General features: G+C 41.0%; 1 protein-coding gene across 2 annotated transcripts in view; it reads left to right on the top strand.

Moving 5' to 3' along the window:
• The first annotated feature begins 2,576 nt into the window (after window positions 1–2,576).
• Window positions 2,577–12,899, top strand: part of LOC117482633 (transcription factor 7-like 1-A) — a 34,415-nt gene continuing 24,092 nt past the window's right edge. The window contains exons 1-3 of one of the 2 annotated variants that reach the window (XM_034130790.1): window positions 2,577–3,602; window positions 4,171–4,240; window positions 12,457–12,572. In XM_034130790.1, the coding sequence (XP_033986681.1) occupies window positions 3,423–3,602; window positions 4,171–4,240; window positions 12,457–12,572 (366 nt within the window). In that variant the 5' untranslated portion in view covers window positions 2,577–3,422. The remainder of the gene's footprint in view (window positions 3,603–4,170; window positions 4,241–12,456; window positions 12,573–12,899) is intronic. The other variant, XM_034130789.1, reaches the window with a different exon arrangement.

Below are 12,899 nucleotides of genomic sequence, written 5' to 3'. Positions count from 1 at the left end.
CCCTCTCTCAGCTCTGCAGAGTTCAGTTTTTATGTGTAAAGTCCTGCAGTGCTGATGGACGTAACACATGTTTCCTCTCCGGGGTTATACAGCTGCTCGTGGCTCTGACCTGTGGCCGACCTGCAGTAAAAACACAAGAAGTACACGTGAGAACAGTTATTCTTAAACGTGTACACATGTGAGTGTACATGTACTCATTCTGCATAATGAGTAGATTCACTTATGTTTACTCTCAGTCTGTTTCACAGCTAAATCTATTTTCGTTTTATAATCGTTGTATTCTTTACTTTTCTTACAACTTATTTCATTATGTTTGCAGCACCATACGCCAAAGCATTGTGTATGTAAACAGACCCAGAGGTGGAAGACGTACTAAGACTGTGTACTTGAGTAAAAGTAGAAGTACCAGAGTGTAGGAATACTCTATTACAAGTAAAAGTCCTGCATTCAAAATGTTCCTCAAGTGAAAGTATAAAAGTATTCTCATCAAAATATAGTGAAAGTAGCGACAGTAAAAGTAGTCATTGTGCAGATTGGTCCATTTCAGAATAATATATATGATATGTTTTATAATGATTGAATGTTTTATAAAGTAGAAGTACTCAGATCTTGTACTTGAGTAAAAGTAGAAGTAGTCAGATCTTGTACTTGAGTAAAAGTAGAAGTACTCAGATCTTGTACTTGAGTAAAAGTAGAAGTACTCAGGTCTTGTACTTGAGTAAAAGTAGAAGTACTCAGATCTTGTACTTGAGTAAAAGTAGAAGTACTCAGATCTTGTACTTGAGTAAAAGTAGAAGTACTCAGGTCTTGTACTTGAGTAAAAGTAGAAGTACTCAGATCTTGTACTTCAGTAAAAGTAGAAGTACTCAGGTCTTGTACTTGAGTAAAAGTAGAAGTACTCAGATCTTGTACTTGAGTAAAAGTAGAAGTACTCAGATCTTGTACTTCAGTAAAAGTAGAAGTACTCAGATCTTGTACTTCAGTAAAAGTAGAAGTACACAGATCTTGTACTTCAGTAAAAGTAGAAGTACTCAGATCTTGTACTTGAGGAAAAGTAGAAGTACTCAGATCTTGTACTTCAGTAAAAGTAGAAGTACTCAGGTCTTGTACTTGAGTAAAAGTAGAAGTACTCAGATCTTGTACTTCAGTAAAAGTAGAAGTACTCAGATCTTGTACTTCAGTAAAAGTAGAAGTACACAGATCTTGTACTTCAGTAAAAGTAGAAGTACTCAGATCTTGTACTTGAGTAAAAGTAGAAGTACTCAGATCTTGTACTGGAGTAAAAGTAGAAGTACTCAGATCTTGTACTTCAGTAAAAGTAGAAGTACTCAGATCTTGTACTTCAGTAAAAGTAGAAGTACACAGATCTTGTACTTCAGTAAAAGTAGAAGTACTCAGATCTTGTACTTGAGTAAAAGTAGAAGTACTCAGATCTTGTACTGGAGTAAAAGTAGAAGTACTCAGATCTTGTACTTCAGTAAAAGTAGAAGTACTCAGATCTTGTACTTGAGTAAAAGTAGAAGTACACAGATCTTGTACTTCAGTAAAAGTAGAAGTACTCAGATCTTGTACTTGAGTAAAAGTAGAAGTACTCAGATCTTGTACTTCAGTAAAAGTAGAAGTACACAGATCTTGTACTTCAGTAAAAGTAGAAGGACTCAGATCTTGTACTTGAGTAAAAGTAGAAGTACTCAGGTCTTGTACTTGAGTAAAAGTAGAAGTACCAGAGTGTAGGAATACTCAGTTACAGTAAAAGTCCTGCATTCAAAATGTTCCTCAAGGAAAAGTATAAAAGTATTATCATCAAAATATAGTGAAAGTAGCGACAGTAAAAGTAGTCATTGTGCAGATTGGTCCATTTCAGAATAATATATATGATATGTTTTATAATGATTGATCATGAAAGTGTTCTCAAAGCTGGTAAAGGTGCAGCTAGTTTGAATGACTTTGTATACTGCAGGGTAGCTTGTGGATTTACTCCAGGTGGAACTAAAGTCTGATTTAACACTTGGTTATATTTCACATCATTCATCCACATCTGCAAAGTAACTAAGGGTATTAAATACATGTAGTGGAGGAAAAGTACACCATGTACCTCTGAACTGTAGTGGAGTAGAAGTACACAGTAGCATACAATGGTATCTCGAAATGTTACTCAAGTACAGTACTTGAGTAAATGTACTTAGTTACTTCCCACCTCTGAACAGACCTGGCAGTAAATTCTGATTCATAAGGAAGAGGAGTAGGGCCACATGATAAAACATTTTGTGAATGAATTCTGACTCTAATCTCAGATCTGATTTTCTTTTTTTTTTTTACTCTTGGTAACATCCTAACATTTTTTTTTCATGTTGCCCTAATCCTCTTCCATAGATTAATTACACAAATACAAGTTGACTTTAGAAAAAAGAGTCTAACTGCTCCTTTAAGGTCTTAAAAAATGTCCTTTTTGTCCATGTAAACTCCTCCCTCCTTCCTCTTTGTGCCTCGTATGGGATCAACCTGTTGTTCCTGATCCAGGATCAGTTCATCCAGCCTGTCGGGCATGAGCGGTCACGGGAGCGCGCTTTGCTAAACTGATCCGGGGTCAGCGCGTCCCCGTCGCCCCTTCACTGTTCTCCGGTCGCCGCGCACTCTTTTCCCCCTTCACTCCTCTCTCTCTCCAGAAAGGTTTCCCACGCCTCCGCACCGCAGGCTTGTTTTCTGAATAAATGCCGAAACCGTCGACTTAAAATCGGGAGGATTTCTATAACCAAACTGCATTCAAGATGTGGGAATTAAATCAAAACAGGGATCTACTTTTTCTGGAGTAAAGCGACACACGTAAACTTTTTCACTCGGAGCGAAGTGCACCGCGGTCGGGTTGATAATGTCAGCCGTCCTGGGAGGATTTTAACTATTATTTATACATTTTTTTTAACCATTTTAGAGCCTTCTCTGTCAGTGCCATTCTGTTTATGGACTATTTTTTATATTTTGTAACCATTTTGGAGGCTTTCCCGTCAATCCCCCTTTTGTTTATGGACTCTTTTCTCGGTTGGAAAACAGCGACTTCCACACCTCAGGAATTTAACAACGGAAACACCGAGGCGTCAGTGAACGCCGCTTGTAGCACTGCTTAGCATGTTAGCATACGAGCTTAGCATGTTAGCTTGTTTTCAAAGCTAGTTTTGTTGTGAGGATTCCCATACCTCAGGAATTTAACAGCGGCAAATCCGAGTCGTCTGTGAACGCCGCATGTAGCATTGATTAGCATCATAGCTTAGCATGTTTTTTTTAGTCCCAAAAACACTAAATTCATCTGCTTGAAATAGGTGTAGCATGACCCGGATGTTCTGTTAAAGTTCCTCGGGTGTTGTAGGTTGTTATTTCTTTTATAACTTAGGTGTTAAGTCCGTGTTAGTGGACAGTTAGATGTTAGCATGTTAGCAGCTAATGTTAGCATGTTAGCTTCAGACGGAGATCTGGGAGCCAACGATGAGCTGATTGCGTTCAAAGACGAGGGAGAACAGGAGGAAAAGAGAAACGTTTCCTCGGAGAGAGACCTGGACGATGTGAAGAGTTCTCTGGTCAACGAGTCCGAGTCCAGCTCCGACTCTGAGGTGAGAGGTTCACCTGAGAGGACTCAGATACAGCAGAGCAAAAGTACTGAAGTACAAGTAAAAGTACTGCATAACAGGCTCTGCATAACAAGTACAAGTATTGCATAACAAGTACAAGTATTGCATAACAAGTACTGAAGTACAAGTAAAAAGTTCTGCATAACAGGCTCTGCATAACTAGTAAAAGTACTGCATGAAACATCTTAATTAAGTATTGTCAGCTTCATGTAAAAGTACACACGTTTCATCAACTGCATGTAAAACTACCAGCAGTAAATGTACACAAGTATTGTCAGCTTTTTGTAAAAGTACCAATACACCAAAGCAAAAGTACTGCATAACAAGTACAAATCCTGCATTAAAAGTACTGCATAACAAGTCAAAGTACTGCATGAAACATTTTATACAAGTATAATGAGATTCATGTTGAAGTATCAGCAGTAACATTTCTCATTTAAAACCATCTTTAAAAGTGCACAAGTATTGTCAGCTTTTTGTAAAAGTACTGCAATTAAAAGTACTGCATAACAAGTAAAAGTACTGTGTGTGTCTGTGTCTGTGTGTTTAGGCTGACAGACGCCCCAGAACCAATCCTGACCTGCAGAGCCGAGCCAGACACAGTCACCTGTTTGAAGAAGGTAATTTACATTCATTTTGATTTACGTTTACTCACAATTTGTTTGGTTTACCTTTAAAGAGTCCTCTCCTGCTGATGTTCAGGTGTATATCAGTATGTAGTGTCTCTACTTTAAAGAGTCCTCTCCTGCTGATGTTCAGGTGTATATCAGTATGTAGTGTCTCTACTTTAAAGAGTCCTCTCTGCTGATGTTCAGGTGTATATCAGTATGTAGTGTCTCTACTTTAAAGAGTCCTCTCCTGCTGATGTTCAGGTGTATATCAGTATGTAGTATCTCTACTTTAAAGAGTTCTCTCCTGCTGATGTTCAGGTGTATATCAGTATGTAGTGTCTCTACTTTAAAGAGTCCTCTCCTGCTGATGTTCAGGTGTATATCAGTATGTAGTGTCTCTACTTTAAAGAGTCCTCTCCTGCTGATGTTCAGGTGTATATCAGTATGTAGTATCTCTACTTTAAAGAGTTCTCTCCTGCTGATGTTCAGGTGTATATCAGTATGTAGTGTCTCTACTTTAAAGAGTCCTCTCCTGCTGATGTTCAGGTGTATATCAGTATGTAGTGTCTCTACTTTAAAGAGTCCTCTCCTGCTGAGGTTCAGGTGTATATCAGTATGTAGTGTCTCTACTTTAAAGAGTCCTCTCCTGCTGATGTTCAGGTGTATATCAGTATGTAGTGTCTCTACTTTAAAGAGTCCTCTCCTGCTGATGTTCAGGTGTATATCAGTATGTAGTGTCTCTACTTTAAAGAGTCCTCTCCTGCTGATGTTCAGGTGTATATCAGTATGTAGTGTCTCTACTTTAAAGAGTCCTCTCCTGCTGATGTTCAGGTGTATATCAGTATGTAGTATCTCTACTTTAAAGAGTTCTCTCCTGCTGATGTTCAGGTGTATATCAGTATGTAGTGTCTCTACTTTAAAGAGTCCTCTCCTGCTGATGTTCAGGTGTATATCAGTATGTAGTGTCTCTACTTTAAAGAGTCCTCTCCTGCTGATGTTCAGGTGTAAATCAGTATGTAGTGTCTCTACTTTAAAGAGTCCTCTCCTGCTGATGTCAGGTGTATATCAGTATGTAGTGTCTCTACTTTAAAGAGTCCTCTCCTGCTGATGTTCAGGTGTATATCAGTATGTAGTGTCTCTACTTTAAAGAGTCCTCTCCTGCTGATGTTCAGGTGTATATCAGTATGTAGTGTCTCTACTTTAAAGAGTCCTCTCCTGCTGATGTTCAGGTGTATATCAGTATGTAGTGTCTCTACTTTAAAGAGTCCTCTCCTGCTGATGTTCAGGTGTATATCAGTAGTGTCTCTACTTTAAAGAGTCCTCTCCTGCTGATGTTCAGGTGTATATCAGTATGTAGTGTCTCTACTTTAAAGAGTCCTCTCCTGCTGATGTTCAGGTGTATATCAGTAGTGTCTCTACTTTAAAGAGTTCTCTCCTGCTGATGTTCAGGTGTATATCAGTATGTAGTGTCTCTACTTTAAAGAGTCCTCTCCTGCTGAGGTTCAGGTGTATATCAGTATGTAGTGTCTCTACTTTAAAGAGTCCTCTCCTGCTGATGTTCAGGTGTATATCAGTATGTAGTGTCTCTACTTTAAAGAGTCCTCTCCTGCTGAGGTTCAGGTGTATATCAGTATGTAGTGTCTCTACTTTAAAGAGTCCTCTCCTGCTGATGTTCAGGTGTATAAATGTAATATAATCTCCACTCTCACAACTAACCCTGGAGGCAGTTTCTTCATTTCTTGACATGCTCAGTAATCCGGTCCTCATCCCTGCTTATATAACTTTAGTGCGAAAAGCTTCTGAAAAACGTTTTAAAACTTGTCTCCCAGTGGCGTCTGCTCTGTGGAAACACAACAGGCTAATTGTCCGAATCGCTGTTTAACCGGTTCTTCTTGTCTTCGCTGATCTGTTGGCAAACCCTTATGTTATGCAACACCCAGATTGAATGACCCTTGACCTCTCTTAGTAAAATACAGAGCTGCAGGAATGAGTCCTTAAACCCTGACATGACTCAGCACCCCTGGTTTGGAGGTCAATGGTTTCCTGGATGTGTTTTTGGTTGTTAGCTCTGTGGGAAACACACGCTGAAGAGATCACAATCACAATCAGGTTCATCACCGGGTTGGTTGACACGTACGAGGAATTTCACAAACAGATAGAAAACTATGATAACATTACAAAATAATAAGAAATATAGCAGTATTTACATTGATGTGTAATATGTCAGTAAATACCCCTCTGGTTATACTCGGAAAAACACTCGATTCTTTTGTATTTTATAATTTATTACGCACTCTTTGAAACATTTTGAAATATTTCAAAAAGAAAGTGTTAAAGGTCCCCTATCATGCAAAATCCACTTCCTCATGTCTCTTCTACATCAACATGTGTCCCCTCTTCTTCATGTCTCTTCTACATCAACACGTGTCCCCTCTTCTTCATGTCTCTTCTTCATCAACATGTATCCCCTCTTCTTCATGTCTCTTCTACATCAACATGTGTCCCCTCTTCTTCATGTCTCTTCTTCATCAACATGTGTCCCCTCTTCTTCATGTCTCTTCTACATCACCATGTGTCCCCTCTTCTTCATGTCTCTTCTACATCAACATGTGTCCCCTCTTCTTCATGTCTCTTCTACATCAACATGTGTCCCCCTCTTCTTCATGTCTCTTCTTCATCAACATGTGTCCCCTCTTCTTCATGTCTCTTCTTCATCAACATGTGTCCCCTCTTCTTCATGTCTCTTCTACATCAACATGTGTCCCCCTCTTCTTCATGTCTCTTCTACATCAAACATGTGTCCCCTCTTCTTCATGTCTCTTCTTCATCACCATGTGTCCCCTCTTCTTCATGTCTCTTCTAACATCAACATGTGTCCCTCTTCTTCATGTCTCTTCTACATCAACATGTGTCCCCTCTTCTTCATGTCTCTTCTACATCAACATGTGTCCCCTCTTCTTCATGTCTCTTCTACATCAACATGTGTCCCCTCTTCTTCATGTCCCCTCTTCTTCATGTCTCTTCTACATCAACATGTGTCCCCTCTCTTCAGGTTCCCCTCTTCTTCAATGTCCCCTCTTCTTCATGTCTCTTCTACATCAACATGTGTCCCCTCTTCTTCATGTCTCTTCTACATCAACATGTGTCCCCTCTTCTTCATGTCTCTTCTTCATCAACATGTGTCCCCTCTTCTTCATGTCTCTTCTTCATCAACATGTTGTCCCCTCTTCTTCATGTCTCTTCTACATCAACATGTGTCCCCTCTTCTTCATGTCTCTTCTACATCAACATGTGTCCCCTCTTCTTTCATGTCTCTTCTTCATCAACCATGTGTCCCCTCTTCTTCATGTCTCTTTCTTCATCACCATGTGTCACTCTTTCTTCATGTCTCTTTCTCACATCAACATGTGTCCCCTCTCTTCATGTCTCTTCTACATCAACATGTGTCCACCCTCTTCTTCATGTCTCTTTCTACATGCATGTGTCCCCTCTTCTTCTTCATGTCTCTTCTTCATCAACATGTGTCCCCTCTTCTTCATGCTTCTTCTACATCCAACATGTTGTCCACTCTTTCTTCATGTCTCTATCTACATCAACATGTGTCCCCTCTTCTTCATGTCCTCTTTCTACATCAACATGTGTCCCCTTCTTCTTCATGTCCCCTCTTCTTCATGTCTCTTCTTACATCAACTGTGTACCCTCTTCTTCATGTCTCTTCTACATCAACATGGTCCCTCTTCTCATCATGTCCCCTCTTCTCATGTCTCTTCTACATCAACATGTGTCCCCTCTCCTTCATGTCTCTTCTACATCAACATGTGTCCCCTCTTCTTCATGTCTCTTCTACATCAACATGTGTCCCCTCTTCTTCATGTCCCCTCTTCTTCATGTCTCTTCTACATCAACATGTGTCCCCTCTTCTTCATGTCTCTTCTACATCAACATGTGTCCCCTCTTCTTCATGTCTCTTCTACATCAACATGTGTCCCCTCTTCTTCATGTCCCCTCTTCTTCATGTCTCTTCTACATCAACATGTGTCCCCTCTTCTTCATGTCTCTTCTACATCAACATGTGTCCCCTCTTCTTCATGTCTCTTCTACATCAACATGTGTCCCCTCTTCTTCATGTGTCTTCTACATCAACATGTGTCCCCTCTTCTTCATGTCTCTTCTACATCAACATGTGTCCCCTCTTCTTCATGTCTCTTCTACATCAACATGTGTCCCCTCTTCTTCATTCCCCTCTTTCATGTCTCTTCTACATCACATGTGTCCCCTCTTCTTCATGTCTCTTCTACATCAACATGTGTCCCCCTCTTCCTCATGTCTCTTCTTCATCAACATGTGTCCCCTCTTCTTCATGTCTCTTCTACATCAACATGTGTCCCTCTCTTCTTCATGTCTCTTCTTCATCAACATGTGTCCCCCCTCTTCTTCATGTCTCTTCTACATCAACATGTGTCCCCTCTTCTTCATGTCTCTTCTACATCAACATGTGTCCCTCTTCTTCATGTCTCTTCTACATCAAACATGTGTCCCCTCTTCCTCATGTCCTCTTCTTCATCAACATGTGGTCCCCTCTTCTTCATGTCTCTTCTAACAATCAACATGTGGTCCCCTCTTCTTCATGTCTCTTCTTCATCAACATGTGTCCCCCCTCTTCTTCATTCTCTTCTACATCACATGTGTCCCCTCTCTTCCTTCATGTCTCTTCTACATCAACATGGTTCCCCCCTCTTCTTCATGTCCCCCTCTTCTTTCATGTCTCTTCTACATCAACATGTGTCCCCTCTTCTTCATGTCTCTTCTACATCAACATGTGTCCCCTCTTCTCATGTCTCTTCTTCATCAACATGTGTCCCCTCTTCTTCATGTCTCTTCTACATCAACATGTGTCCCCTCTTCTTCATGTCTCTTCTCTTCATCAACATGGTAGTCCCCTCTTCTTCATGTCTCTTCCTACATCAACATGTGTCCCCCTCTTCTTCATGTCTCTTCTACATCAACATGTGTCCCCCTCTTCTTCATGTCTCTTCTACATCAAACATGTGTCCCCTCTTCTTCATGTCTCTTCTACATCAACATGTGTCCCCCTCTTCTTCATGTCTCTTCTTCATCAACATGTGTCCCCTCTTCTCATGGTCTCTTCTACATCAACATGTGTCTCCCCCTCTTCTTCATGGCTCTTCTACACAACATGTGTCCCCTCTTCTTCATGTCTCTTCTACATCAACCTGTGTCCCCTCTTCTTCATGTCTCTTCTTCATCAACATGTGTCCCCTCTTCTTCATGTCTCTTCTTCATCAACATGTGTCCCCTCGTTCTTCATGTCTCTTCTTCATCAACATGTGGTCCCCTCTTCTTCCTGTCTCCTTCCTACATCAACATGTGTCCTCCGTTCCCTCTTCCTCATGTCTCTTCTACATCAACATGTGTCCCCCTCTTCCTTTCAATGTCTCTTCTACAATCAACATGTTCCCCTCTTCTTCTTCTCTCTACATCCTACATGTGTCCCCTCTTCTTCTCATGTCTCTTCTACATCAACATGTGTCCCCTCTGTTCCTCATGTCTCTTCTACATCAACCTGTTCCCCTCTTCTTCATGTTCTCTTCTACTCAACAATGTGCCCCTCTTCTTCATGTCCCCTCTTCTTCATGTCCTCTTTCTAAATCAAAGTGTCCCCTCTTCTTCATTCCTCTTCTTACATACAACATGTGTCCCCTCTTCTTCATGTCTCTTCTACATCAACTGTGTCACCTCTTCTTCATGTCCCCTCTTCTCATGTCTCTTCTACAATCAAACATGTGTCCCCTCTTCTCATGTCTCTTCTACATCAACATGTGTCCCCTCTCTTCATGTCCTATTCATGTCTCTTCTACATCAACATGTTTCCCCTTCTTCTGTCCCATGCTTCTTCAGTCTCTTCTACATCAACATGTGTCCACCTCTTCTTCATGGTCTCTTCTACATCAACATGTGTCCCCTCTTCTTCATGTCCCCTCTTCTTCATATCTACTCAAACATGTGTCCCCTCTTCCTCATGTCTCTTCCTTACATCAACATGTGTCCCCCCCTCTTCTTCATTATGTCTCTTCTACATACATCAACATGGTGTCCCCTCTTCCTTCATGTCCTCTTCTTCATACAACCAGTGTCCCCCTCTTCTTCATGTCTCTTCTACATCAAACAGTGTTCCCCTCTTCTTCATGTCTCTTCTTTCATCAACATGTGTCCCCCTCTTCTTCATGTCTCTTCTACATCACATGTGTCCCCCTCTTCTTCATGTCTCTCTACATCAACATGTGTCCCCTCTTCTTCATGTCTCTTCTACATCAACATGTGTCCCCTCTTCTTCATGTCTCTTCACATAACATAGTCTCTTCTTACATTCAAACATGTGTTCCCCTCTTCTTCATGTCTCTTCTTACATCAACATGTGTTCCCCTCTTCTTCATTCTCTTCTCAAATGTCCCCCTCTTCTTCATGTCCCCTCTTCTTCATAGTCTATTCTACATAACATGTTCCCCTCTTCTTCCATGTCTTCTTCTACATCAACATGTGTCCCCTCTTCCTCATGTCTCTTCTTCATCAACATGGTGTCCCTCTTCTTCATGTCTCTTCTACATCAACATGTGTTCCCCTCTTCTTCATGTCTCTTCCATTAATCAACATGTGTCCCCTCTTCTTATGGTCTCTTCTACATCAACATGTGTCCCCTCTTCTTCATGTCCCCTCTTCTTCATGTCTCTTCTCACTCAACATGTGTCCACTCTTCTTTCATGTTCCTTCTACATCAACATGTGTCCCCTCTTTCATCATGTCTCTTCTTCATCAACATGTGTCCCCCTCTTCTTCCTTGTTCTACTTCTACATCAACATGTTGTCCCTTTCTTCATGTCTCTTCTTCATCAACATGTTTGTGTCCCCTCTTCTTCATGTCTCTTCTACATCAACATGTGTCCCTCTTCTTCATGTCTCTTCTACATCAACATGTGTCCCTCTTCTTCATGTCTCTTCTACATCAACATGGTCCCCTCTTCTTCATGTCTCTTCTACATCAAACATGTGTCCCCTCTTCTTCATGTCTCTTCTTCATCAACATGTGTTCCCTCTTCTTCATGTCTCTTCTACATCAACATGTGTCCCCTCTTCTTCATGTCTCTTCAACATCAACATGTGTCCCCTCTTCTTCATGTCTCTTCTTCATCAACATGTGTCCCCTCTTCTTCATGTCTCTTCTTCATCAACATGTGTCCCCTCTTCTTCATGTCTCTTCTTCATCACACATGTGTCCCCTCTTCTTCATGTCTCTTCTACATCAACATGTGTCCCCTCTTCTTCATGTCTCTTCTACATCAACATGTGTCCCCTCTTCTTCATGTCTCTTCTTCATCAACATGTGTTCCCTCTTCTTCATGTCTCTTCTACATCAACATGTGTCCCCTCTTCTTCATGTCTCTTCAACATCAACATGTGTCCCCTCTTCTTCATGTCTCTTCTTCATCAACATGTGTCCCCTCTTCTTCATGTCTCTTCTTCATCAACATGTGTCCCCTCTTCTTCATGTCTCTTCTTCATCAACATGTGTCCCCTCTTCTTCATGTCTCTTCTTCATCAACATGTGTCCCCTCTTCTTCATGTCTCTTCTACATCAACATGTGTCCCCTCTTCTTCATGTCTCTTCTTCATCAACATGTGTCCCCTCTTCTTCATGTCTCTTCTACATCAACATGTGTCCCCTCTTCCTCATGTCTCTTCTACATCAACCCGTAAATACATTTTTTTTTAAAATGACACTTCACCCTAATTTGCTCCTGTGGGTATTGTGTGTTATTAAACTGTTACATGTCTGATATGTAGAGCGCTTTGAGCACTTGGAAAAGCGCTCTAATAAATGAATTATTGAATTATTATTATTAAGATAAGATAAGACTTTATTCATCCCGAAGGAAATGGTAATACATATACAATAAACACAGCAGCATGATAATCAAACAGGAAACATTCATGTAAATATTAACAGTATTTAGTCGTGCTAAAGAACCGTAGTGGTAGTTACGTAATTGCACGTTATTTATAGAACATTAATAATAATAATCATATGAAATACTCCTCTGGTTATACTCTAAAAAACACTGGATTCTGTTATATTCTATAATCTGTCACACACCCTTTGTCTGCAGTTCTCTGTCAGATGTTTCTCTAATAATGTGAATGTCCTGCAGCGCTGAGGAGGCAGCAGGACGGCTTGTTCTCGGCGGCTCCGTACGTCGGCTATCCGTTCTTCATGATCCCTGACCTGGGGAACCTCTGCAGCCCCTACCTCGCTAACAACAGGACGGTACGTACACACACACACACACACACACACTACCTCGCTAACAACAGGACGGTACGTACACACACACACACACACACACACACACACACACACACACACACTACCTCGCTAACAACAGGACGGTACGTACACACACACACACACACACACACTACCTTGCTAACAACAGGACGGTACATACACACACACACACACACACACACACTACCTTGCTAACAACAGGACGGTACGTACACACACACACACACACACACACACTACCTTGCTAACAACAGGACGGTACATACACACACACACACACACACACACACTACCCTCGCTAACAAC

The sequence above is a fragment of the Trematomus bernacchii genome, unplaced genomic scaffold (genome assembly GCF_902827165.1).
Source record: "Trematomus bernacchii unplaced genomic scaffold, fTreBer1.1, whole genome shotgun sequence".
Lineage (NCBI taxonomy): Eukaryota > Metazoa > Chordata > Actinopteri > Perciformes > Nototheniidae > Trematomus > Trematomus bernacchii.
The sequence above is the reverse complement of the archived record's forward strand: the minus strand, read 5'-3'. Positions and strand labels throughout refer to the sequence as shown.